At 59.7% G+C, this 27,323-nt stretch overlaps 1 protein-coding gene across 3 annotated transcripts; it reads left to right on the forward strand.

Moving 5' to 3' along the window:
* Positions 1 to 507: 507 nt before the first annotated feature.
* Positions 508 to 26,706, forward strand: THOP1 (thimet oligopeptidase 1). Of its 3 annotated transcripts, none has more exons than XR_012428241.1 (13): positions 508 to 683; positions 6,025 to 6,237; positions 10,414 to 10,562; positions 12,073 to 12,180; positions 12,729 to 12,831; positions 18,216 to 18,376; positions 19,974 to 20,109; positions 20,490 to 20,828; positions 21,288 to 21,489; positions 23,347 to 23,533; positions 23,684 to 23,812; positions 24,637 to 24,773; positions 26,245 to 26,706. XR_012428241.1 is itself a non-coding variant. In XM_074025298.1 (13 exons), exons 3-13 carry the CDS (start codon positions 10,518 to 10,520, stop codon positions 26,398 to 26,400), a joined length of 1,731 nt encoding a protein of 576 aa, XP_073881399.1. In that variant the 5' UTR covers positions 508 to 683; positions 5,901 to 6,237; positions 10,414 to 10,517; the 3' UTR covers positions 26,401 to 26,706. The 3 variants fall into 3 exon arrangements, 2 of the variants coding, with proteins under 2 accessions (XP_073881399.1, XP_005587534.2); XM_074025298.1 differs by having other exon boundaries at positions 5,901 to 6,237; positions 20,490 to 20,856; XM_005587477.5 differs by having other exon boundaries at positions 20,490 to 20,856.
* Positions 26,707 to 27,323: the final 617 nt, after the last annotated feature.

Below are 27,323 nucleotides of genomic sequence, written 5' to 3' on the forward strand. Positions count from 1 at the left end.
GAGGCGGAGGTTGCAGTGAGCCGAGATTGCTGCCACTGCACTCCAGCCTGGGCGACAGAGCGAGACTCCGTCTCAAAAACAACCAAACACCAAAACTTCTGGTTAATGTAATTGATTCGTCTGATTCAGATGCTGGAAAGTGGGCCTGGGATACAGTTAGCGATCGATAATAACACTGGCCCAACACACAGCTATAAGAAGGGAGGCAAGCACACAATAACACGGTAGCCTGAAGCCCAGGCGAAGTTTCCGCGGAAAGAACCGCTCAGACAGAGGCTGAGAGGCGTCAGCGGCGTGCGGTTTCCAAGGAAACCGTCCTTTCTAGCCACCGCAGCGGCTCTGGAGGGGTACCGCAAGAGGCTCCGCCCACGCAACCCCGAGACCAATGACGGACTGGGAGGGTTGAGCGCATGCGCAGAGAGCTCCAGCGTCTCGGCCCGCCTCCTTTAGGTGTGGGCGGGGCTTGGGCACGCGTGCGTCCTGCCCTCCCTGTGCACGCGCCGCCCCAGCATGCCCCGGGTGCGCAGGCGGCGGGTCGCTTGGTCTTCAGGCGGCCGTGGCGGCGGTGGCGGCGGTTGGGCCGAGAGAGGCGGCCTCAGTGGCCGAGGTGGCTGGACGCGTAGCAGGTGGAAGGAGGGAGGGAGCCGCAGGCGCAGACCCACCCGCCATGAAGCCCCCCGCAGGTACCGACTACCCCGCTCGCCGGACCCGGGCTCCCCTGCACCCTCACTCCTCCCGGGGTCGCGACTTGGGCCTAAGGCTGGAGCGGAGTGGTCCCCGAGCCACCCTCGGCCGGGCTGGAGGGGCAGCGGGGGAGGTGGGCGACCCCGCTCTCTCGTTTGCAGAATGAACGAACCAGCTTTTCCAGCGCTTCATTCATTCTGCAAAGTTGATGGCGCTTCCCTTCCGGATGGGTCGGGCCCCGTGGCGAACCCTCGGGAGGCCGTGATTTGAGGACTCCGGTCCCCGTTTTCCCGGAATTCTAGAGCCAGAGACAGACATTCAACAAGTAAATAAGCAAGAGAGGATCGAAGATAGGGAGGGATCGGTGCTCTGGAGTAAATAAACACGAACAGGGCAGTCCCAGGGAGCAAATAAACACGAACGGGGCATTCCCAGAGAGAGGTTGGTCCTGGGGGGCTTTTCTGAAGAGGTGAGCCTTGACTTGCTTGATTGGGAGAAGCAGGTGTCCTGCCAGCACCGGGGAAGGAGGCGTCCCGGGAGGAGGGAACGTGTTTGGAGAGCAGAAAGTCAGTTTGGCTGGAACGTAAAGAGGGGACCTGTTTATTGTGTTATTTATTTACTTTGGGGCCCAGGCTGGAGTGCAGTGGTGCGATCACGACTCCCTGCAGCCTGGAACTCCTGGGCTCAAGCAATCCTCCTGCCTCAGCCTCCTGAGTGGCTGGGACTACAGACCTGCACCACCACGCTTGGCTAATTTTTGTAGAGATGAGGTTTCGCTGTGTTGCCCAGGCTGGTCTTGAAGTCCTGGGTTCAAGCAATCTACCTGCCTCGGCCTCCCAGAGTACTGGGATTGCAGACATGAGCCACTGTAGCCAGCCAAGACCCTTTTAATTTAAAGGCAAAGGGGTGATGTTGTGTTTTTTCTTTACTTGTTTATTTATTTTTTGAGACAGTCTCTCTCTGTCTCCCAGGCCGGGGTGTAGTGGTCGATTTCTGCCCACAGAGGCTCTCTGCAACCTCTGCCTCTGGGGTTCAAGCGATTCTCCTGCTTCAGCCTCCCAAGTAGTTGGGATTTCAGGCACGCACCACCACACCCGGCTAATTTTTGTATTATTGGTAGAGATGGGGTTTCACCATCTTAACCAGACTGGTTTTGAACTTCTGACCTCAAGTGATCCATCTGCTTCAGCCTCCCAAAGTGCTGGGATTGCAGATGTGAGCCACCGTACCCGATTTTAGAAAGTCACTCTGGTTGTTGTTGAGGCAAATCCTTGCCCGTATCCTTGGCTTTTCTCTTGCCCAGCCACATTCCCCCAGCTCTTTGTCCAGCCCATTGCAATGAGGGTGATAATTGTAATAATGATAATCGGGGATATTCAGACCTTGGGAAGGAAGGAATGTCGTCTGCCTTGTTTGCTACTGGATCCTTGGCACAATCAGTAGATATTTACAGGATGAACTGACGTCCACAAGTTTTTCAAATCCTAACTCCTCCAGGAGAATTTTCTGACAATTCCAGTTCCCGTTGATCTCCGTCCTTTCAGAGCCCCTGAAGCTCTTCTTTACCCCACGGTTTAATGTAGATCCACGGTCCCTTTTTTGCAGTTCTAAAATCCTAAATACTCTGTAAACTGAAAGGTTTGCCGTAAGTTTACAGCAAAGTCATTTGGCCAGAAAGTGACCGCAGCTGACCGACCGACTGAGAGCCTTTCTTTTTCCCAGTTAGCGAATGTCACTGATTCTCAGCTGGGGTGATTGTGCTTCCTCAGGGGACGCTGGGCCATGTCTGGGGACATTTGTGGTTGTCACAGTTGGGGGGCGCTGCTGGTATGGAGTGGATGGAGGCCAGGGATGCTCAGCACCCTGCAGCGCCCAGGACGGCTCCACCCCAGAGAACGATCCGGCCCGGATGGCCACAGTGCAGGCAGGGAGAGACCCTGGTGCGTATTCCTGCCTCTCGCTGCAGAAAGAGTAATTTGATTTCGGAGTGCTGCCCCAGCCTCCCTAGTGATTTGGAATACATGGCACTTGGACTCTTACTTTTCTACAATGGGGGGAATTCTGAATGGTAAAATGTCCCCGGCCCCAAGAGTTTTTGGACAGCAGAACATGGTCTGTAATAACAGCTACCTCTTGAAAACTTTCTGGTGGTATTCAGGATACAAGATGTTTTGCCTTCATTCCTCACTGAATTCTTAGACGGTTCTTGTTCTCTGCACCCTGAATTGTTCCCGTTTTGCAGGTGGGAAGCCTGGGAGTTAACGTTTCTTGCCAGAATCCCAGAGTTAGCAAGTGGCAGAGGTGGGGTCCGCACCCGGACCCTCTGACTTCAGCTTCTGCGTTCTGAGCTCGCTTGTTGTACCTGCCCCAGCCTTTGTAAAAATGCACATCCGATTGTTAGTGCCACCGTCCCGTCCCCTTCCTGTCCCTTTCCAGGGCTCCACCTTGCACTCAGGATCGAAGTTCAAAGCCTTCATTGTCATCTACACCAGGAGTTGGCAAACTCTGGCCTGCCTATTTTTTTTGAGATGGAGTTTCACTCTTGTTGCCCAGGCTGGAGTGTAGTGGCACGATCTCAGCTCACTGCAGCCTCCGCCTCCCAGGTTCGAGCGGTTCTCCTGCCTCAGTCTCCCGAGCAGCAGGGATTACAGGTGCCGCCACCACGCCCGGCTAATTTTTATGTTTTTAGTAGAGACAGGGTTTCTCTATGCTGGTCACACTGGTCTTGAACGCCTAACCTCAGGTGATCCACCCACCTTGGCCTCCCAAAGTGTTGGGATTACAGACACGATCCACCGTGCCTGGCCAAGATGGACTCTTGCTCTGTCACCTGGACTAGAGTGCAGTGGTGCAATCTCAGTTCACTGCAACCTCTGGCTCCTGGGTTCAAGCGATTCTCCTGTCTCAGCCTCCAGAGTAGCTGGGATTACAGGCCTGCATCACCACACCCAGCTAATTTTTGTATTTTTACTAGAGACGGGGTTTTGCCATGTTGTCCAGGCTGGTCTCGAACTCCTGACCTCAAGTGATCTGCCTGCCTCACCCTCCGAAAGTGCTGGGATTACAAGCGTGAGCCACCACACCTGGCTAGGCCTGCCTATTTTTGTACACCCCTGGAACTGAAGATGGTTTTTGGATGAGACAGAAAACATACGTGGGCCACAAAGCTGAAAATCCCTGGCCCTTTGCAGAACTGTTCGCTGGCCCCCGGGCCCTCTGCAGGACTGTTCGCTGGCCCCCGGGCCCTCTGCAGGACTGTTTGCTGGCCCCCGGGCCCTCTGCAGGACTGTTTGCTGGCCCCCGGGCCCTCTGCAGGACTGTTTGCTGGCCCCCGGGCCCTCTGCAGGACTGTTTGCTGGCCCCCGGGCCCTCTGCAGGACTGTTTGCTGGCCCCCGGGCCCTCTGCAGGACTGTTTGCTGGCCCCCGGGCCCTCTGCAGGACTGTTTGCTGGCCCCCGGGCCCTCTGCAGGACTGTTTGCTGGCCCCCGGGCCCTCTGCGGGACTGTTTGCTGGCCCCCGGGTCCTCTGCGGGACTGTTTGCTGGTCCCCGGGTTCTGCACCGTTAGGGGTTTCCAGGTGGTTTTGCTGCCTTCTCTGTGCCTTCTTTGCTGCCTTCTCTGTGACTTTCTTCACGTAGTCGCCCTTCCCGCAGCTGCCCTTGCTGCCCGGAGCCCCCGCCTGCCATTCTTGTTATCGGGCTCCGTTTGCCCGTTTCTCAGAGAGGCCCCGGAGTGAGTGGCCAGGCCACATATGACTCGCCCGTAGCACCTGTGGGTCTGGCGCGGCCACACGCCAGCCTGACTTTCTTGATGAGTCCATGGATGGGGGCCTGCGTGTTCCCCTCACTGGGTGTGGGGTGTGGAAGAAGCAGGTGGAAGAAGGGACTCTTCCCGTAACCCCCCATACCTCACCTTTCCCCTGTGGCGTGGCAGGGATTGAGCAGTGCGTGGGTGGTCCTGGACCTCGCCTTTTGTGAACACCCAGGGGTTTGTACAGGCTGATCTGTGCATGGTGTCTCTACTCTAGGACGGGGGTTTTGTGGTTTGTTTTTTTTTGAGATGAGAGTCTCGCTCTGTCACCCAGGCTGCAGTGCAATGGTACTATCTAGGCTCACTGCAACCTCCGCCTCCCGGGTTCAAGCAATTCTGCCTCAGCCTCCTGAGTAGCTGGAATTGCAGGCGCGCGCCACCACGCCCGGCTAATTTTTGTATTTTTGGTAGAGATGGGGTTTCACCATACTGGTCAGGCTGGTCTCAACCTCCTGACCTTGTGATCTGCCCGTCTTGGCCTCCCAAAGTGCTGGGATTACAGGCGTGAGCCACCACGCCCAGTCGGGCAGGGGGATTTTTTTTTTTTTTTTTTTTTTTGAGATGGAGTCTCTCTCTGTCACCCAGGCTGGAGTGCAGTGGCGCCATCTCGGCTCACTGCACACTCCGCCTCCCAGGTGCACGCCATTCTCCTGCCTCAGCCTCCTGAGTAGCTGGGACTACAGGCTCCCGCCACCACACCCAGCTAATTTTTTGTGTTTTTAGTAGAGACAGGGTTTCACCGTGTTAGCCAGGATGATCTCGATCTCCTGACCTCATGATCCACCCGTCTCGGCCTCCTGAAGTGCTGGGATTACATGCACAAGCCACCGCGCCCAGCCGGGGATTTTTTATTTTTTATTTATTTTTTATTTTTATTTATTTTTTTTTTTTTTTTGAGACGGAGTCTCGCTCTGTCGCCCAGGCTGGAGTGCAGTGGCGCGATCTCGGCTCACTGCAAGCTCCGCCTCCCGGGTTCACGCCATTCTCCTGCCTCAGCCTCCCGAGTAGCTGGGACTACAGGCGCCCACAACCGCGCCCGGCTAATTTTTTGTATTTTTAGTAGAGACGGGGTTTCACCGTGGTCTCGATCTCCTGACCTTGTGATCCGCCCGCCTCGGCCTCCCAAAGTGCTGGGATTACAGGCGTGAGCCACCGCGCCCGGCCCAGCCGGGGATTTTTAACAGCAGCACTATCTCTATTCCGGGCTGGATTGTTCTCTGCTGGGGCTGTCCTGGTCACTGCGGGGTACTAAGCAGGATCCCTGGCCTCCAGCCACTCCACACCAGGAGCATCTGCAGCCGTGACAGCCACAGGTGTCCTAGATGTCACCCAGGGTCCCCTGGAAGGGATTGATGGCAGAATTGCCTCCTGCTCTAGAGACTGATCAATCTGTTCTTCCCTACTAGAGCCCTGGACCTCACTCTTCTGGATGAGAAGCGGGTGATCCCTCCTTTCCCTCTACCCTCCTCACTTTGACCCTAACTGAACCAAAAGCAGACCTGCCTGGCACTGGGTTTTGTTTCTGCGCAGCCTGTGCAGGAGACGTGCTGGACGCAGCGTCTCCGTGCTCTGTGGCAAACGACCTGCGATGGGACCTGAGCGCCCAGCAGATAGAGGAGCGCACCAGGGAGCTCATTGAGCAGACCAAGCGCGTGTACGACCAGGTGGGCGCCCAGGAGTTTGAGGACGTGTCCTATGAGAGCACGCTCAAGGCGCTGGCCGACGTGGAGGTCACCTACACAGGTAAGTCCCAGGCAGGGTCTGGGCGTGGGCCACAGGTGCCGAGGGAGGTGGCACCGCAGGCAGGAGCAGCCCAGTCCGTGGAGCAGGTTCAGAACCTGGCGTGAAGTGTCACCAGCATCCTGCCCCTGAGCACAGGGCAGCACCACCTACTCCCAGGCTGTTGTGGTGGCTAAACGGACGGCTGGACGGAGGCATCTGGCAGGTGCTGGTCACTGGAGGTGTCGGAGAGAGGCAGTTCCGCCCGTGCTCTGCTCCGTTTCACAGCCTCGTCCGTTCAAAGGACCCCTTGGTTGTGTGATCTGAGAGCCGGAGATGTCTAAACAGCACACCTCTCCAGCCTCTCCCAGAGCCAGCAGCCTTGAAACCTGACCCTGTCTGACCTCTTTCCCTGGCCCGGGAAGGCGGGTATTTGTTTTCTCTCTGAATGACTGAACTTGGCCCCTTTGGCTTCTGCCTCCTTGCCCTGCGGCGGGGGTGATCTCATGACCTTGGGCATCGTCCTCGCCCTTAGCCCCATCCTCCTCTTCTCCTTGGGGTCCCTGTGCTCACGGAGAGGAGTGAGGTACCTGGTGACATGGGTTAGGGACACTGCTTCCCGAGCTCTGCCTAAGGCTGACAGTGTACCTGCCTGACCAAGAGACCCAGAGAGTCTCCGCAGGGAGCTCTGAGTGAGGCAACTCCCCGCCCTTCCATCTAGCAGAAGGCCTTTTTGCTGGGACCCATCGAGAATCCTTGAGTTCAGTCCAGGACTTCTCTTGTGTTCCCAAGGCATCGCCTGAAAGGGTTGGCCTCCGTGGCCTGTGCCGTGCGGCCTCCAGAGGGTTTGCTGTCTGGGCTGGGGGCTGGAGAGAGAGCTGAAGCTCCACAAGCACCCCGAGCCTGCAGAGCCTGCAGCCCCCGCTTGGAATCCTGACCCTCTTCCCACTCCCTCTGGCTTCCGACAAGTGGCTTAGAGCCCAGCGGGACCTTGGTTTCCCCTCCTCGGCCACGTGGTGTCCCCTGGTCTCTCCCACAGGAGTCTCCTGAGGCTCAGGTGATACCAGTTCCCTCTTAGGGCGCCCAGCGGTGCCGGGCATCATTTCCTCCGCCTGTGCCCCGCTTTCCCCTCCTGCAGCCTTTCTTCTCCTCCTTCACGTGGTGGCGAGCAGCAGCGTTAAAGGAAACTGAAATCGGCCCTGCTGCTCCCCTCGGAGCCTTTCCACCGTCCTCAGGGTGACGCCCAGCATCCTCGGTGTGGTCTTCAGCGCCCGGCACTGTCTGTGCCTGGACACGCAGTCTCCTCGTGCCTGGCACCCTCCCCCAGCCAGGGCCTCCCCAGCCAGCCCCTCCTGCCCCTCGCGCCCCTCGCCCTGTGCTCTGCGGAATGCCCGGCTTCTCTCTGATCGCAGATTAAGTCCACTTAGCCTGGGAGCCCTTCCTGCACCTCCTGTCCCCATGCCAGCCGCCTGGATTAGTCCCTGCACGGCACTGACACTGTCGTCCCGGCAGTTGCTTGTCTAATCGGTCGCCCATAAATCCCGAGGGGACAGAGCCTATTTTTTTCTCTCTTCAGCCCCAGCATCAGGCCTGGCCCAGAGCCCCCACTACGAGCTTTTGTGTTGATTTTTTGAGATAGGTCTTGCTCTGTCACCCGGGCTGCTGTAGTGCAGTGGTGTGATCATGGCTCACTGCAGCCCACATCTCCCAGGCTCAAGCCATCTTCCCACCTCAGCCTCCCAAGTAGCTTGGATGATAGGTGAGCTCCACCACGCCTGGCTGATTTTTTTTTTTTTATTTTTAGTAGAAATGAGGTCTTGCTATGTTGCCCAGGCTGGTCTAGAACTCCTGAGCTCAAGCTTCCTGCCTGCCTCGGCCTCCAAAAGTGCGGGGATTACAGGCATGAGCCACTGTGCCCAGCCCATCCCCCCTCCAAACGCACGGAGCCTCCTCCAAACATACTGAGGCCTGGGGACTTTTCTGTTGGCCCAGAATCGAGGTAGTGACCGGACTGCAATTTGAATTTAGGTCTTTCTTCTGCAAAGTATATGCTTTTTAAAAAAATTTTATTATTATTAGTTTTGTTTTATTGTTTTAGAATGAGTCTCGCTCTGTCACCCAGGTTGGAGTGCATGGCGCTGTCATGGCTCACTGCAGCCTTAACCTCCCAGGCTCAAGTGGTCCTCCTGCCTCAGCCTTCTGAGTAGCTGGGAGCACAGGTGTGTGCCACCGTGCCTGGCTGATTTGTTTTTTTAAACTGCTCCATTGAGATATGGTTTGCATTACATACAGTTCACCCATTTAAACCACAAACTTCAGGCCGGCAGCGGCTCACATCTGTCATCCCAACACTTTGGGAGGCCGAGGTGGGCGGATCACTTGAGGTCAGGAGTTTGAGACCAGCCTGACCAACATGGAGAAACCCCGTCTCTAACTAAAAATACAAAATTAGCCAGGCGTGGTGGCTCATGCCTATAATTTCAACTACTTGGGAGGCTGAGGCAGGAGAATCACTTGAACCCGGGAGGTGGAGGTTGCGGTGAGTCGGGATCATGCCATTGCATTGCAGCCTGGGCAACAGCTGTGCAACTCTGTCTCAGAAAAACAAACAAAACAAAACCACACCCTTCAGTGGTTTTTAATAAATTTGCAGTGTTGCCCAGCTGTCACCATTCTTTCATTTTAGAGCATTTTCATAACCCCAGAGAGAAACTTTATACCCTTCAGTGGTCACGCTCCATCTCCTCTGCCCCCAGCCCCAGCACCCATGCGTCCCCTCCTGTCTCTGGACGGGCCTGTGGATAGCCATCCTCTGTGGATGGATATTTCATAGAACTGGCATCACACAGCCGGGCGCAGTGGCTCACGCCTGTAATCTCCTCACTTTGGGAGGCAGAGGTGGGTGCATCGTGAGGTCAGTAGTTCAAGACCAGCCTGGCCAACATAGTGAAACCCCGTCTCTACTAAAAATAAAAAAATTAGCCGGGCATGTGCCTGTAATCCCAGGTGCTCGGGAGACTGAGGCAGGAGAATCACTTGAACCCAGGAGCTGAAGGTTGCCGTGAGCCGAGATCATGCCACTGCACTCCAGCTTGGGCAACAGAGTGATACTTCGTCTCAAAAAAAAAAAAAAAAAAAGTGGCATCACACACCACGTGGCCTTTTGTGTCTGGCTTCTTTCTCTGCATGTGACGTCCTTGGGTTGCATCCACACCGCAGCCTGTTCCAGAGCCTCGTTCCTTTTCATGGCTGAGTCATGTTCCATTTGGCAGAGGCCACATCTTGTCAGTCCGTTCACTCGTGGATGGGCCTTTTGGCAATTGCGAATCGTGCTGCTGTGAGTGCACGCGTGCAGATTCCGGTGTGGATGTGTGTTCGTGTCTCCCGGCTGGATGTCTGCAGTGGAGTCTTGGGGGTTGTGGGATGACTCCATTTTAAAGCTTTTTTTTTTCTTTTTTGAGATGGAGCCTCACTCTGTCACCCAGGCTGGAGTGCAGTAGTACCATTTCAACTCCCTGCAACCTCCGCCTCCCAGGTTCAAGCGATTCTTCCGCCTCAGCCTCCCAAGTAGCTGAAATTACAGGCGCGCGCCACCACGCCCGGCTAATTTTTGTATTTTTAGTAGAGATGGGGTTTCACCTTGTTGGCCAGGCTGGTCTCGAACTCCTGACCTCAAGTGATCTGCCTGCCTCAGCCTCCCAAAGGGTGGGATTACAGGCTTGGCCACTGCACCCGGCCTAAAGCCTATGCTTTTCTAGCCACTGGCATTTCCTCTGCTCAACCTAAAGTGCAGATGTGCTCAGGAAAGTGTGAGTCGTTCATGCATTTAAATGTGCCCATCGCCAGCTGCAGCTCTCTCTGGAAGGGAACTCCGCCAGCCTCTCTGTTTCCTCACACCCAGCTCTGTCTGTTGGGGTCCTTCTTGCCTTGGAGGGCTTTGAGTTGAATCCATGTTTTTCTTTGGTCTGTAAGATCAGGCCAAAGAAAGGACACAGGCGACAGCACCTCCTTTCTCCATTCCAGGGCCCAGCCCGGAGGGGCGGTTGCATGTGCCTGTAGTCCCAGCTACTTGGGAGGCTGAGGCAGGAGAGAGCTCATGGGGGGATCCAGCAGACGGGCCTGGGAGAGGGGTCCGGGCAGCACCTGCCAGATGCACCAGGGCCCATTCTCACACCTGTCTCCCTGGTCTCCCTGTTTTAGTTCAGAGGAATATCCTTGACTTCCCCCAGCACGTTTCTCCCTCCAAGGACATCCGGACGGCCAGTACGGAGGCCGACAAGAAGCTCTCCGAGTTCGACGTGGAGATGAGCATGAGGGAGGACGTGTACCAGAGGATTGTGTGGCTCCAGGTGAGGGGGAGTGCTCCCCGCGGGGAGCGTGAACAGCCTCCCGAGTAGCTGGGATTATAGGCGCCTGCCATCACGCTCGGCTAATTTTTGTATTTTTATTACAGACAGGGTTTCACCATGTTGGTCAGGCTGGTCTCGAACTCCTGACTTCAAGTGATCTGCCCACCTTGGCCTCCCACAGTGCTGGGATGACAGGTGTGAGCCACTGTGCCCGGCCCATTTTTTTTATTTTTAGTAGAGACGGAGTTTCATCATGTTGGTCAGGCTGGTCTCCAACTCCTGACCTCAGGTGACCCGCCCGCCTCGGCCTCCCACAGTGCTGGGATCACAGCATGTGCTCTTGCTTTTCCTTTCCTGGCCATCCTAGATGTGACCCAGACACCCCATCCCCACGTGACGTGAGCTGACAGGGCCTGGCGGCGTGGCTGCGTGGGCTTCTGCTCCCCCGATGCTCCTCCCAGCATGCATGGGGCTTTGCTGTTGGTGTCACATGATCAGGAGAGACCCAGAGACCCTCCTGCTGCTGCTCATCCTCTTAGGCGAGGACCCCCGGTCCTGCTGCTGCTCATCCTCTTAGGGGAGAACCCCCAGGAATGTGCTGATGTGTCCCCCAGTGTCAGGAACATGCAGCCCTGGTGCTTTGGTAAATACAGATCAGGGTGGCCCATGATAGCAGTGGATTCTTACTATTTTATTTATTTTATTTTTTTTTTTTTTTGAGACGGAGTCTCGCTCTGTCATCCAGGCTGGAATGCAATGGCGCGATCTCGGTTCACTGCAAGCTCCGCCTCCCGGGTTGACGCCATTCTCCTGCCTCAGCCTCCAGAGTAGCTGGGACTACAGGCGCCGCCACCTCGCCCGGCTAATTTTTTTTTTTTTTTGTATTCTTAGTAGAGATGGGGTTTCACCATGTTAGCCAGGATGGTCTCAATCTCCTGACCTTGTGATCTGCCCGCCTTGGCCACCCACAGTGCTGGGATTACAGCGTGAGCCACCACGCCCAGCCTATTTTTTTTTTTTTTTAAATACAGACAGGGTCTCACAATGTTGCCTACACTTGTCTCAAACTCCTGGGCCCAAGCAATCCTCCCACCTCCACCTCCCAGAGTTTCTGTTGAAACAACGAGAGGTTCCCATGCAGGTGCAGCAAATAATCGAGTGCCCTTGTCGACTTTGCCCACATCCCCCAGGGGTGACGTTTTGCGAAACGATGGCATCATCTACACCCTGATACGGACCTGGGGGCAATCAGCAATCTTGTTCCCGTTCGGCCACTGCCCTGGTGAAGGAGCTCTGGGCTGATGGTAGTGCAGGGCTCGTCCAAACAAAGCAAATGTTCGCTTGGGTTTTGTGTAGTCGCAGGTCGTCAGTTCTCTGAGATAAATGCCCAGCAGTGCAGTTGCCAAGTCACATGGGGGCCAGATGATCAGATTTTTAAGGAACTGCCAAACTTTTCTTTGGAGCAGCTGCACTGGCCCACGTCCTACATGCTTTGACGTTTTTATTCCAGGAGAAAGTTCAGAAGGACTCACTGAGGCCCGAGGCTGCACGGTACCTGGAGCGGCTAATCAAGCTGGGCCGGAGAAATGGGCTTCACCTCCCCAGAGAAACTCAGGACGTGAGTGCTGGGTGTAGGGAGTGCTGGGTGTAGGGAGTGCTGGGTGTGGGCAATGTTCGATCCCAGGGAGTGCTGGGCACAGGGAGTACTCAGTCCCAGGGAGTTCTGGGTGCAGGAAGTACATGGCAGGGGGAGTGCTGGGTGTGGGGAGTGCTGGGTGTGGGGAGTGCTGGGTCCCAGGGCATGCTGGGTCCTGGGGAGTGCTGGGTTCAGGGAGTGCTTGGGCACAGGGAGTGCTAGGTGCTGGGAGTGCTGAGTGTGAGGAGTGCTCGGTCCCGGGGAGTACTGGGCATGGGGAGTACTGAGCTCAGGGAGTGCTCAGGCAGGGGGAGTGCTGGGTCCTGGGGAGTACTGGGTGTGGGGAGTACCGGGTGTAGGGAGTGCTCCATCCTGGGGAGTACTGGGCACGGGGAGTGCTGCGTCCCAGGGAGTGCTGGGTGTGGGGAGTGCTCCCTCCACCCTTGGTGGGAGTGTTCCCAGGACCTTGCGTCTTCCTGCAGCGCCCGCCCCGGTCTCTCCTTCCTCTCACGTCTTGCCTTTGTCTCCAGAAAATCAAAAGCATCAAGAAGAAACTGAGCCTCCTGTGCATCGACTTCAACAAGAACTTGAATGAGGACACGACCTTCCTGCCCTTCACGCTCGAGGAGCTAGGTAGGGGCTGGGCAGTGGGGAATGGGTTGCCATCGGTCCTGGGACTCACTGCAGGCCTGCCAGGCCCTCGGGGGCTGCCGCTTCCTCCTGTGGGCTTCTGTGCTGAAGGGCGGCAGGAGGCCGAGGTACATGGACCTGACCGCCCTGGGCCGACGGCTTTCCTCACTGGGAGCACTCCAGGGCTGTTTACAGCCAAAAGCTCTGACCCCTCCTTGGGGAGGGCCGTGGTCTGTCCCACCAAGATGCTGCCCTGATAGAAAATGTCCCTGGCAGTGGCGGGAGCCCAGGCCGGACTGGGCGGCCAAGGGTGCCAGTCTCAGCCGTGGCCCTGAGGTAACCACAGTTTTCCCTTGAGACCCCACTTCCTGCCTGCCTTTATTTTTATTTTATTTTATTTATTGATTTATTTATTTATTTTGAGATGGAGTCTTGCTCTACTGTCCAGGCTGGAGTGCAGTGGTACGATCTCCACTCACTGCAACCTCCGCCCCCTGGGTTCAAGTGAATCTCCTGTCTCAGCCTCCTGAGTAGCTGGGACTGCAGACATGCGCCGTCACACCTGGCCAATGTTTTTATTTTTAGTAGAGATGGTTTCGCTGTGTTGGTCAGGCTGGTCTCAAACTCCTGGGCTCAGGCCATCTGCCCGCCTCAGCCTCCCAAAGTTTTGGGATTACAGGCATGAGCCCTCGCACCTAGCCGGGCCGGAACATTCTGATGGGTGCTACAGAATATAACCTCCACTTCTAGATTCTGAATGTGGTTGCCACTGAGGTGACAGGTGGGGACAAGGCCCTCATGGCCCAAGGCCTCCACGGGTGGCTTGATGTGTGGTCAGCTGGGTGCATGTTTCCTGAGGGAGCACTCGCACGTCAGGCATCGCCAAGCTTGGCTGCCAGCCCCTCGCTTGGCCCTTCTGTGTCTCGGGCAGCACATCCTACCCCCTCAGCTCCGGGCACTCAGGAGAGACAGCGGGCTACGATCTGCCGTAAAGCACGTTTCCAGCCCGGGAGCCCAGCCTGCCACTCAGTGGGTGCACTGATGACCCACATCATTCCCGTGGCCACCCACACCATCCCTGCAGCCACCCGCGCCGTCCCCGCGACCACCCACATTGTCCCTGCCACCCGCGCTGTCCCTGTGGGGCTGCCCCTCCCACCTGCCCGTGTTAGCAAGCAGAAGGGCTCGGTGCCCGATGTGCTGGAAGCCAGTGCCATGGCACCAAGGTTTTGAGGAAACAAAAGCTTTTCAGTTGCAAGTGACTCCCAAGGAGACCGGGCGTCCAGCTCAAATCTGCCTCCTGCGCCGGCTTTCAGGCAGTACTTTCATTCGAGAAGGTGTAGAGGTGGGTTCTGGGATGAGCAGGTGATTGGTGGAAGGAAAAGGGAAGGTCTGGAAGGTCCTCGGGCACGCATAGTTATCTGTCCATGCCAGCTCAGGGTCCCGGTGCGAATCCTGGGGACGTCGGTGTGAAGCGCGGTGGAAGTTCAGTTGATGTCCATGAGCTGTTTCTGCACAGACTCTGCTGGCTCATGTGGGTTCCAGCCGGTTTCCGCCAGTTTTGTTCTTGTCAGTGTTTTCTCTGCCTGTTTGTTTTCATGTTTGCCATCTTGCAAACTCAAGAGTGTTTGTCGATTTTGGTGTCTAACTCTTGGGAGCGCTGTTTCATTTGTCCAGCCTGCAGGGCCTCCCGTGCAGGTGGCTTGAGTCCCATGTGGCCGGGTGACACCATCACGCGGGTGGCTAGCGTGTTGGGTGACGGTCCTCCAGGGCTCTCCGCTGCCCCGGGACCTGTTTCCTGGGGTGTCGTGGTCAGTCACTTGTCAGGAGACACTCTGCCTTAGTCCCTTTTCTTCTGCTTACAACAGAAGACCTGAAGCCATGTAGTTTATAAGAAAAGGAATTAACTTGTCACGGCTCTGGAGACTGAGAAGTCCCAGGTCGAGGGGCTGTATCTGACGAGGGTCTTCTTCCTGGTGGGGACTCTGGAGCCCTGAGGCGGCCAGGGTGTCACCTGGCAAGGGGAGGGGGCTGAGCGAGCCAGCTCCACCCAGGTCCCTCCTCCTCACAAAGCCCCAGTCCCACTGCCACATTAACCCGTCCATACCTTCATCCATTCCTAAAGGTGGAGCCCACATGACCTGGCTGCCTGTTGAAGGCCCCAGTACCCAATCCTGCCATCTCCCAACACCACCATCTCCAACACCGCCATCTCCCGATAGCCACATCTCCCGACACCCCCATCTCCCGACACCCCACCTCCTGACACCCCGCCTCTAGACACCCCATCTCCCAACACCCCACCTCCTGACACCCTACCTCTAGACACCCCATCTCCCGACACCCCCACCTCCTGACACCCCGCCTCTAGACACTCTATCTCCCGACACCCCACCTCCTGACACCCCGCCTCTAGACACCCCATCTCCCGACACCCCACCTCCTGACACCCTACCTCTAGACACCCCATCTCCCGACACCCCACCTCCTGACACCCCATCTCCCGACACCCCACCTCCAGACACCCCATCTCCCGACACCCCACCTCCCGACACCCCACCTCCCGACACCCCACCTCTAGACACCCCATCTCCCGACACCCCACCTCCCGACACCCCACCTCTAGACACCCCATCTCCCGACACCCCACCTCCCGACACCCCACCTCTAGACACCCCATCTCCCGACACCCCACCTCCCGACACCCCACCTCTAGACACCCCATCTCCCGACACCCCCACCTCCCGACACCCCACCTCTAGACACCCCATCTCCCGACACCCCCACCTCCCGACACCCCACCTCTAGACACCCCATCTCCCGACACCCCCACCTCCCGACACCCCACCTCTAGACACCCCATCTCCCGACACCCCCACCTCCCGACACCCCACCTCTAGACACCCCATCTCCCGACACCCCACCTCCCGACACCCCACCTCTAGACACCCCATCTCCCGACACCCCACCTCCTGACACCCCACCTCTAGACACCCCATCTCCCGACACCCCCACCTCCTGACACCCCACCTCTAGACATCCCATCTCCCGACACCCCCACCTCCTGACACCCCACCTCTAGACATCCCATCTCCTGACACCCCCACCTCCTGACACCCCACCTCTAGACATCCCATCTCCCGACACCCCCACCTCCTGACACCCCGCCTCTAGACACCCTATCTCCCGACACCCCACCTCCTGACACCCTGCCTCTAGACACCCCATCTCCCGACACCCCACCTCCTGACACCCCGCCTCTAGACATCCCATCTCCCGACACCCCCACCTCCCGACACCCCACCTCCCGATACTCCCATCTCCTGTTACCACCATCTCTGGCATTAAGTTCCTCGTGCATTTTGGAGCGGTCACACCCAACCAGAGCAGAGACCTGTGAGTGTCCGTCACTCACACGTTGTCATGCACTAGTTGCCATGTCCACGGATGACTTCTGCCGCCCTCACGCTCTGGGAATCAGTCATCCTGCCGTGACTCCAAACCTTCCCTCCTCACCTGTCTTCTTACTGATTTGTTTCTGTCCATGTGCATGAGGCTTCTGTCTTATTCCCGGGTTATCATTCATTATCATTTATCCCAGTGCTCAAATCGTCCCACATGGACCCTCGGGAGCCCCTTTGGACAGTCCCCATGTCCCTGTAATGCACCTACTGGCCTCTGAGCCCACTGTCACTGTGGAGCGCACAGGCTCAGCCTCTGAGCCCGCTCTCACTGGTGGACATTTGGTGTCGCAGGCTCGTCCCGTGCTCTCCCTGCCCAGCCCTCAGATGCGCCATTTCTTGGAGGAGTCCTGGTGCCTGTGAGTGGATGGTGATTTAGGCACCAGGTCTGTTCACCGCTGCCAGGGAACGGCGTTCCCGGACACGCACACTCTTCTCTTCTGTGTCTGTGTATCAAATCCACAAGTGCCGTGGGGCATGCCGGTGCACGCCTGAGGTCCCAGCCACTCGGGAGGCTGAGGCGGGATGATTGCTTGAGTCTGGGAGTTCAGAGCCACAGTGAACGTGAACTGTGCATTCGTGAGCTATCCATTGCGGCCTGGGCAACAGAGCAAGACCCTGTTTCTAAAAAAATAAACTTTCATGAGTCCACTTTCCAGCTTCTTTTCCAGTCCAGTGCTGCTGGGCCCCCGGCCGTCTCCCTTGCTATCCTTTAACTCCCGTCTCCGACTGCCAGTGTTGGGTGACTACACTGTTGAGATGGGGAGCTGCTGTTTGAAGGCCCGTGGTCCTTGGAAAGGACATCGTCAGGTCCTGGGAGGTCTCCCCCTCATGCCGCAGTCACTCGGCAAACAATCGCCAGACCCGCGCTAGTGCTGGGGCACAAACGGGAAGGAGGGGGCTCTGCAGACCACGAGACTCTCAGCTCCCTCGTCACCACCCACACCTGCGGGCTGGCCTCCCAAAACGTCCCCCATCTGCCCCTGGCCCCCCATCCCGATCATTCTTTCCACCCTGACCGCCCTGGGGTTGGGGTGAGCCAGGCTTTGCATCGAAGCTGCGAGCCTGAGGCACAGTGGCCTGGTGGCCCTGGCATCTCCCGAGCCGTGAGGTGGGAACCCCGGAGCGTTTCAGTCTGGGATGCTGCCGCCCCCACCTCTCTTGGGGCTGTGGGGAGGGGGCCAGGTGGGAGGGTGTGGCTGCCGAGCAGCGGGGTGAGCTGTGTCCTGCCGGGGGTTTTGTGGGTGGAGAAAGGAAAGCAGGGCTCCAGTGAGAAGATCTGAGAGCGGGAAGTGGGTCTCTCTGGAGGGGCACACTTGGAAGTGGCGGAGCCGTGGGGCTGCGTGCTGCGATCTCAGCTCTGAGCGGGAGGCTCTGCCTGGGGGTCGTCCTTCAGGAAAAGCAAAGCAGGACCCCCGCTTCCACCCGGGGCTTCCTTCTCCGCCCAGGGCCCGGCGTGCTTGGCACTCCTGCTGTTTTCGTTTTTGATGGGAGGCACTGCCTCTAACGCTGGTTTCCTTGTGCAGTGGCCGGGCCACCGTTCCCGCCTCCCTCCTCCCTTCACACACGGGGGTGGTGCGGCGCCCTGGAAGCCCACGCTATCGGGGGGTTGAGCTGGATTTAGCTTTACCTTCTCTGGGGCAGGAGATACTGCTGTGAGGGTGCTGGGGGGTTTCCTGGTGGGGTTAGAGGGAGGAAGTGAGAATCGTGACGGGTGGTGGCCGAGCTGTGGGGGAGCCAGGGGGTTTCTTGATGGGGTTAGATGGGGGGCGTGAGAATTGCAGCAGATGGTGGCCCGGCTGTGGCTGCTTGCTGAGGGCCCCCTTGTAGCTTTCCAGGCAGAGGGGAAGCCCACTCTTCCCGCACACACACTGCGGGCTGTGGGCGCTCAGCCCTGTCAAAGCCACCCTGGTTCTGTCCCCATAGGAGGGCTCCCCGAGGACTTTCTGAACTCCCTGGAGAAGACGGAGGACGGCAAATTGAAGGTCACCCTCAAGTACCCCCATTACTTCCCCCTCCTGAAGAAATGCCACGTGCCCGAGACCAGGAGGAAAGTGGAGGAGGCCTTCAACTGCCGCTGCAAGGAGGTGAGAAGCCGCAGCCGGGGGCCCCAGGACAGCGGGTCTGGAGCTTGTGGGGCGCATCTGCCGCACGCCTGTGAGGTGCCTCCAGGCTGCGCACTTGGATGGCCTCCGGACCTCCCCGGCCAGGCCCAGTGGCGAGCAGAGGCCTCCCTGTGGGGCTCCGCCACCCCCTGGAGGTGTCTGTGCTGGGCTCCGCCCAGACCCTGGGGCCACAGCTCAGGGCCCAGTTCATCCTTCCCAAGCTGAGCCTCCTGCTGCTGCTCTGAGCATCTGGCCACGGCACGTCTCGTCCTTCCCTTATCTGGAGCCGCCCCTCAGGTGTGTCAGCCCAGATCATTCCTTTTGTCTTAAATGATGGTGCCCGGACCTGAGCCTGGGTCCACAGGTGGGTTGTGACCAGGCCTTCTCGCTGTGACCGGTGTCAGACGGCCATTCCCACAGGGACGTGTGTAACTGTCCCTGACGCCATGGCGTGGTCAGTCAGGTGGCCTCTGCACATCTCCCGTTCGCTGTCTGGAACAGGCAGGAGCTCTAGTGGGCCTCCGTGGTCCCCTGACGACACCGTGTTGGTGCCCGTGTGGCTGGCGAAAGGGGGATACGCACCGATCTCTGCAAAGGGATGGGCAGGCACCGATCACTGCAGGGGGGTGGGGGACGGACGGGCGCCCATCACTGCGGGGGACGGGCAGGCACCAATGGGGGGATGGGTGGGCACCGATCACTGCAGAGGGGGGCTCTTCGCTGTTCGGGGACCAGGAGCTCGGCGGGCTCAGATGGGATGTGGCTGCCCTCTACAGGCTGGCTGTGAATTCACATTGCTGTAAGCCTGAGTAGGCAGACCTGTGGGCTGGGCACACCTCGACTTTCCCAGTGCACCTTGGAAGGTCAACTGGGCAATCCCATCCTGGTCCCCAGGCTTGGGTCCTAGTGGCAGAGTGAGGGCCAGGCCAAGAGGGAGCACACGGGCGGGCTGCGTTCCAGGTCCCAGGGGATGTGCCGCCTCAGAGAGCTTGCTGCTGGGGGTTGGCCTGGCCCCCATTTGACTGGCTGCTCTGCACGCACCTGCCCGGTTACAGGCGGGTCTCCTGTGGACCCAGCACATGTGCTGGTGCCCGTCTGTCCTGAACAGGCCTCTGTTTCTCCTTGCAAACACGTCGCATGGGTTTTATGCGTCGTCCCCCCGCCCCCACCGGCTTGGTTGGCAGTGCCAGTCCTCAGAAGTGAGGCCGTGTGCATGTCGTGTGCCGGTGGCGATGGGCAGAGCCCCTGAGACTAGGAACCAGGGCCTGGACATGGGGGGGTCCCCACATGCAGCAGTGATGCCCTGGAGGCTCCTCAGACAGCCCCTCGTCCCCACACCACGTTCCGTGTGAGGCCTTAGAGTCATTTGCACCCCTTCTGGTTCCAAAAAGGACTCGAGGGATTATAATGACACTTGTGGCGTGACCAGAAGAGTTGTGTAGTAACACAGGCAGAGGGGGCAGGGGCTAGAGATCAGGGGGAGCTGGATATGAGCCCCTGGCCCCCGGACAGGGCGTGCTGGCCCTGGAGGTGGAGGGAGTGGCGCCCCCGGGCGACAGTGTGGTGGTGTCGGTTGCAGGAGAACTGCGCCATCCTCAAGGAGCTGGTGACGCTGCGGGCCCAGAAGTCCCGCCTGCTGGGGTTCTGCACGCACGCCGACTACGTCCTGGAGATGAACATGGCCAAGACCAGCCAGACCGTGGCCACCTTCCTAGGTAGCCCTTCCTTCCTCCTCCACCGGGCTCCCTTGGGGGAAGGTTCTCAGGGTCACCCCAGGGGACAGTCGGGGCTACTCCTAGATCCCTGTCCTTTCCCTCCATAAAGAGAGACTTCTGACGCCTGCCCTGGCTCCCTCACTCCCCTGGAGGGACCCTCACAGAACAGGGAAGTGCCCAGGCCCTGGAGTCAGTTCCATGCCTGCACGCGGCTCCGCCGCCCCTCACCCTGAGTGCGAGGATGCTGGGCTCCTTGCTAGGAGCTGCGGGCCCTCCCTTCTGAACGGGGAGGCTGACGAAGTCGCGGCCACGGGCGGGCAAGCCCAGGGCCATGAAGGAGCCCGCGGGGCGAGAGGCCCACCTTTCTGCCCTCCCCACAGATGAGCTGGCGCAGAAGCTGAAGCCCCTGGGGGAGCAGGAGCGGGCGGTGATTCTGGAGCTGAAGCAGGCGGAGTGTGAGCGCCGGGGCCTGACCTTCGACGGCCGCATCCACGCCTGGGACATGCGCTACTACATGAACCAGGTGGAGGAGACGCGCTACCGCGTGGACCAGAACCTGCTCAAGGAGTACTTCCCCGTGCAGGTGGTCACGCAGGGGCTGCTGGGCATCTACCAGGAGCTCCTGGGGCTGGCCTTCCACCACGAGGAGGGCGCCAGCGCCTGGCACGAGGACGTGCGGCTCTACACCGCCAGGGACGCGGCCTCGGGGGAGGTGGTCGGCAAGTTCTACCTGGACCTGTACCCGCGGTGGGTGAGGGCAGTGGGGGCGGGGGGTGCACCCAGGCCCTGGGTCTCCTCAGAGCCCGGCGTTCCTGTCTGAGACGGGAAGGAAGTCGTTGCCTGCTCCATGGGGCCTCGGGGATGAACCCCGAGACATAGCAGCCGTGGGCACACCACAGGGGCCAAAAATGCGGCTGTCCCTGTTTCCACTCACTCGGCCACCCAGACAGGGCGCAGCTCCGCCCAGGCCGGAGTCTTTTAGGGGAGGAATGGCAGCCGGGGCCTGGCCGTGGTTTTCGTGCTGCCCTGTGCCAAGTCACCTCTGCTGAGAGGGAGGTTCAGAACCTCAGAGGTGCCCGGCGTTCTCGGTTATCAGTCAGGTGGGCTGAGGGATGCGGAGTCAGGGACCTTGTGGTGTCTCTGGTCCCCACGGGACCTGACACCGCCTCCCTCCCCAGGGAAGGAAAGTACGGGCACGCGGCCTGCTTCGGCCTGCAGCCCGGCTGCCTGCGGCAGGACGGGAGCCGCCAGATCGCCATCGCGGCCATGGTGGCCAACTTCACCAAGCCCACGGCCGACGCGCCCTCGCTGCTGCAGCATGACGAGGTGGAGACCTACTTCCATGAGTTTGGCCACGTGATGCACCAGCTCTGCTCCCAGGTGGGTGTGGGGCCTGGGCAGGGGCAGGGGCAGGGGCAGGGGCAGGGGCTGCCTGTGGTCAGCAGGGTCCAAGCCCGAGGCTTCAGCTTCCGGCTCTCTCTGCGCCCGACCGGTGGCTCCTTCATCCAGTGCCACCCAAAGATGGTGGCTCCTTCTCATGCCCGTGTCCTGGGGCTGCCCCAGCAAAACACCACAGACCAGGGCTTACACCAAGGACGTGTATTTCTTCGTGGTCCTGGAGACTGGAGTCGGAGGTCACGGTGTCAGCAGGGTTGGCTCCCTCCAGGTCCCTCCCTGGCCTGCAGACGCCACCGCCTCCCTGCATCCTCATGCGGGCGTCCTGTGTGGGTCCTCATCTCCTTACAGGGACCCCAGTCACGCTGGATCGGGGCCCGCCCAGCAACCTCACTTGACCTTAGACATCCTGACTCTAAGTCGTCACATTCTGGCAGGGCGTGGTGGCCCACGCCTGTAATCCCGGCACTTAGGGAGGCCGAAGCGGGCAGATCACCTGAGGTCAGGAGCTCAAGACCAACCTGGCCAAAATGGTGCCAACTTGTTGCAAGCATCTTTCCTGGCACACAGTCAGCTGTCGCTCCTCAGAAAGGCTCTGTCCTGTGAAGTCGCCGAGAACCCTGAGAAGTGCATGCAGAGCCGTCCGTCCGACCAGGGCTGGGTTCCCAGGAGCCTCTGGTCACGTGTTCGCCAACTGATCATTCCAGAACCTTACCGTGTGTGTTTTGGGTTCAAGACGCCTAACTGCTGTGCAGCGCTGACGGGTTCACGTTGAACACATGGCTGGCAGCTCTGTCACCCACGCCTGGGCGCAGCTTGCACACACACGGTGTCCCCGTGAGGCGCATCATGGCCTCCTGGTGCTGAGGGACACGAGACAGTGCTCTGAACGACGCTTGGGACCTTTAAAACCCAAAATGCAAACACCGTGCCCCCACTAGACTGAGAAAACGACGCTTGCTCACAAAATAAGCTGAAGCGAGAAGACAGAGCACGGCCCTGTCTGAGGGCCGTCTGAGGGGCTTCTGAGGAATGCCACAGTGCTGGCCTCTGGCGTTTCCGTGGGTCTTGGTAGGCGAGTTTGAAAACACGGAGTCCAGGAATGAGGATCAACCTTGTGTCCCCCTTTCCTGGCTTCCCCACCACAGTGTTTGCACAGCACTCGTAGCCAGCACACGCGTGTGCATATCCACACAGGTGCCTGCACAGGTGCCCACACACGTGCCTGCAAGCCCGCTTTGCGTGCTGCTTTCTGCGTGTGCCTGGCGCCTGGCATGGCGAGTTCCTTGGTGCAGTCCGTCGGGACGAGGAGCATGGCTGTGTGGTCCTTGGAACGGAAAAGCCTCGGTGTTGCAAAGAGGACCTTGAGGATCACCCAGGGGTTCCCTGGCCCTCGGCTGCCAGCCACGCTTCCAGCAGGACTTGGTCAAGGGCTGTGCCTTTAGGGAAGGTTCCACACACAGACAAGCAGGGAGATGCAGCACGCCTCACAGGTCCTGGTTTGGCCAGGACCTGGACCTGGCCAAACCCAAGTCCCAACCCCTCTGGGGTGCAGAGCTTTCAGGGAGCAGCGGCTCTGTGGATGGGAGGAGGTGTGGGTGGCCTCCGGGAACGGGGCATGTGGCCGGCATCTTCAGGTGCGTCCTGCTGGCACAGGCAGCCAGCAGCAGCCCAGGGGCCTCGGGGTCCCGGTCGTTTTCCAGGTTTAGGGTGGGAGGGCCGGGCCCAGCACGTCACCTGTGCACCTGCCCCGTTTGCACTGTGGCAGCTGACACAGGCCAGGCTGGCAGGAAGGGGCCGGGCAGGGCCTGGGTATTCTGAGGCTCTGCCCCACCCCCGCAGGCAGAGTTCGCCATGTTCAGCGGGACCCACGTGGAACGGGACTTCGTGGAGGCGCCGTCGCAGATGCTGGAGAACTGGGTGTGGGAGAAGGAGCCGCTGCTGCGGATGTCTCGGCACTACCGCACGGGCAGCGCGGTGCCCCAGGAGCTCCTGGAGAAACTCATTGAGTCCCGGCAGGCCAACACAGGTGCACCCGCCCGTCTGGGGAAGGGCGCTAACCTCGGCGGTGGCGGCACACAGCTGGGGCCTGGCATGTGCCCGGGGAGGCGGTCAGAGCTCTGGGCAGAGTGGGCTGCGGCAGGTGCAGAGGCCAGCTCCTTCCTCCCCCTCCACCCAGGCCTCTTCAACCTGCGTCAGATCGTCCTCGCCAAGGTGGACCAGGCCCTGCACACGCAGACGGACGCAGACCCCGCCGAGGAGTACGCGCGACTCTGCCAGGAGATCCTCGGGGTCCCGGCCACGCCAGGTAGCCACCTTGAGCCGGGCACACCCTGGAATTTGGGGCCTCGGCTGCTTCCCTGGGAAGGTGAAGGGAGTTGGTCCCCATGCTGCACTTAAGTGCAGGAGTCCCTGCTGGGGAGCCGCGGAGCACGTCCCAGGCTCCTCGGGGGACAGACCCAGCCGAGAGGCAGCTGCAGGCCCAGGGTGGAGGGCGGTGTGCGGCCCCAGCCCCCAGGAGGGGTGTGTGCCCTGGAGCCTTTGCTTCGAATGAAGCTGGCGTTTTCTTGATGCAAATGTATGACACATGCTTTGTAAAAAGCCCGGAGAAGTACAGGAAGGCCCAGGAGTGTCCGATCCTGATGATGATAAGTGGGCCCTGTTTCCATCACACCTGTTGTCCTGTGTGCATGTGTGTTCATACACGCTTGCAAGGATCCAGAACTTGGAAATACAGCATGATTTTAACATGGGTGGTATTTTGCTGGCTTAATGCCCCAAAGACTTTAAAACATCTTTCCACAAGCGTTTTCGGCAGCGTTGCCTGTGCTGTTGCATGGGCGTGCCTTGCTTTATTGACGCAATCTCATAATGGGGACGTTTGCTTTGTGGCAGCTGACAGCCCCATTAAATGAGCTCCTGTCCTTCCAGGAGAGGGGCAGAGACCTGTGGCCCTCGCTTTGTGGCTGGCTCTGGTTCTAGAAGTATCCGGCGGGTTCCAGCCCTCGCTGTGATCCTCCAGCTTCTCCCCATTCCGGGCAGGGGTCTCAGGAGTCTGGCTGGACGTCTTCTCCTGGGGGAGGAGCAGGGGGTGGGGGCTACAGCGTGAACCCCGCCATGTGTCTGTCCCAGGAACCAACATGCCTGCAACCTTCGGCCACTTGGCGGGTGGCTACGATGCCCAGTACTACGGGTACCTGTGGAGCGAGGTGTATTCCATGGACATGTTCCACACACGCTTCAAGCAGGAGGGCGTCCTCAACAGCAAGGTACGTGGGGACTAGGGACAGGGAGGGCGTCCTGAACAGCAAAGTACGTGGGGACCGGGGAACGCGAAGGGCGCCCTGAACGGCAGGGTGGGGGGAGGCGGGGACAGGGAGGGTGTCCTGGATGGCGGGGTGGGGGGAGTTGGGGACGGGGAGGGCGTCCTAAGCGGCAGGATGAGGGGGAGGCGGGGACGGGGAGGGTGTCCTGAACAGTGGGGTGAGGGGGAGGCTGGGATGGGGAGGGTGTCCTGAACGGTGGGGTGAGGAGGACCGGGAAGCGGGGAGGGCGTCCTGAGTGGCAGGGTGGGCCTGGGCCCGGGGTGCCGGATGAGCCATCCCAGCCGAGGCACCCTCTGGTCTTGGTGCGGTGCTGCCCACAGCTCCCCACTGGGCCCTGCAGGAAGCTCCACACCATCCCCTCAGGCCTGGGGCTGTGAGTGCTGGGAGCTCCGTGTCTTCCCACACGAGTCCTTCCGGGATCTGCGTGATCAGCCTCAGAGCCATGGACTGAAACAGACCCTTCTCTGGGGAAGGCTGGCTTGGCGTTTGCCATGTATTTGCTTCTCCAACCTCCAGTGTCCTCACTATGAAGTGAGGCCTTTACACCGTGTGGGCCTGTGCCTCCTGCTGACTTGGTGCGACCCAGGCTCAGGGCAGCCGCCAGAGTCCCTCACAAGGAACAGGTGGCTACCAGCTTTGAGGGCCGGCCCTGCCCAGTCTAGGTGCAACATTGCACTGGGCAGCCTGCAGGTACCTCGGGGCCACCAAACCCAGGCGCTCAGCTGCTCCCTTTACAGAGGTGCAGAGGCCAGGACCTGGGGGAGCAATGCTCCGACAAGCCCCCTGTCTTCATAGACCAGCAGGGACCTACCCGCCTCATGAGACAGCCTCCAGCAGCTCCCCCTGCTGCTGAGGTGGGGGGTCCCGCCTCTGAGGACCGGCCAGGGGCTGGGAGCTGGGACCGTGGCTGCCTGGCTCTGCAGCCTGCCGTCCACGCAGGCGCCTGCGGGGCTCTGGGGCGTTGGGGTCTCCTTGGTGGCCGGCTCCGGCCGCCTTGCGGTCTCCTCCTTGCCTCACCTGCCCATAGTCCCACCGTCACAGGGATAGGCTCGAACCCAGGCCTTTAGGGTGGCCCAGAGCGCAAGCAGCTCCCACCTTGTCTAGCCAGAGGCTCAGCCACTTCTGTTCATGGGCTTAGCCTGGGATTTCAGTGGGGGCTCATAGGCGGAGCCACCTCTGGAGTTTGGGGAGTTTGGGGCTCTGCTGGCCCCTCAGTACGCACCCCTGCTCTGAGATTCTGACGAAAGGCACCTGCGCTCCCCCACCCATGCTGATGCAGGCGACCTGCAGGCCTCCCTGGGAGCCTGGAAAGGGTTGCTCTGAGGCCCCCTGGGCGAGGGTATGCAGACTCCCGGGGTCCTTTGCCTTCCTCCCTGGGTTTCCACCTGGCCACAGTGCCCTGTCTCCTTGGCAGGTCGGCATGGATTACAGAAGCTGCATCCTGAGACCCGGCGGCTCCGAGGACGCCAGCGCCATGCTGAAGCGCTTCCTGGGCCGCGACCCCAAGCAGGACGCCTTCCTCCTGAGCAAGGGGCTGCAGGTCGGGGACTGCGAGCCGCAGGTCTGCTGAGGCCCGGCACTGCGACTGCCCAGACTGGCCCGCGCTCCCGCCGCCCTGGTGCCTTAGCCCCTGGCCCAGGATGGGGCAGGCTCTGGCATAGCGCCCGGGACTGGCAGGGTGGCTGAGCGGCTGTCTCTTGTCTCTTGTCATTGTCTGTCCCCACCCGGTGGCCCACCCGGCTAGAGACGGCGTCCTCAAGACATCTGGAGGGCTCTCGTGGCTGCCAGGGCCTCGTCTTTGTTGCACTAACACGCCCCCTCCCTGGTCAGGAGATGGCTCTTCTTTGAAATGAAGTCATTAAAAGGAAACAGAAAAGGAGAGGGGCTGCCTGGCCTGGTCGCTGGCTCCCGTGCTTCTTTGTCCAAGGACGGCTGGATGCCGGGTCAGGGTCCAGCCCTTGGGCTGTTGCCACACCAAGCCCTGGAGTGGGGCTCAGGTCCTTGCTGGGGGCGGGGAATGAAGGCCCGGTGACTGGGAGCCAGTTCCCAGCCAGGCCAGCCTGGGGAGTCTGAGACACTTCTGCTTCCTGGTCATTCTGGAACTTTCCCTCCCCTCCCTGCTCAGCTCTGGCCATCAGGGACCAGGCTCCACTGGTCAGACAGTCTGGAAAGCCAGGGCAGCCGCTGTGCGCACAGGCAGCCGGGGTGGGGCTGGGGTCAGCAGCTGCCCACCCTCTCACCCGCAGGGGAAGGCTGGGCTCACTCTGGCTTTGTAGGCAGAGTCTCTGGGGGTTCCTGTTGGACACGAGCGAACCGGGTGCACCAGGGCAGCTGCTGGAAGCTCAGCCACGGCCCTCGTCTCTCATGCCCCTGGGGACTGCCCGTGCCTGCCCTCCCTGGCGGCCCCACTCCCCTGCTGTGGGCAAAGTCTTGATCGGGGGTGCAGGGTCGAGGGGTCGCTTCCTGGACCCTCCCACGGTGCTCAGAGATGCC

This window comes from Macaca fascicularis, chromosome 19, assembly GCF_037993035.2.
Source record: "Macaca fascicularis isolate 582-1 chromosome 19, T2T-MFA8v1.1".
Lineage (NCBI taxonomy): Eukaryota > Metazoa > Chordata > Mammalia > Primates > Cercopithecidae > Macaca > Macaca fascicularis.

Coding starts and splice junctions, on each gene's coding strand:
- THOP1 (XM_005587477.5), top strand. Junction 12,181..12,728: donor TCCCCAGAGAAACTCAGGAC/GTGAGTGCTGGG, acceptor CTTTGTCTCCAG/AAAATCAAAAGCATCAAGAA. Junction 20,857..21,287: donor TACCTGGACCTGTACCCGCG/GTGGGTGAGGGC, acceptor CTCCCTCCCCAG/GGAAGGAAAGTACGGGCACG.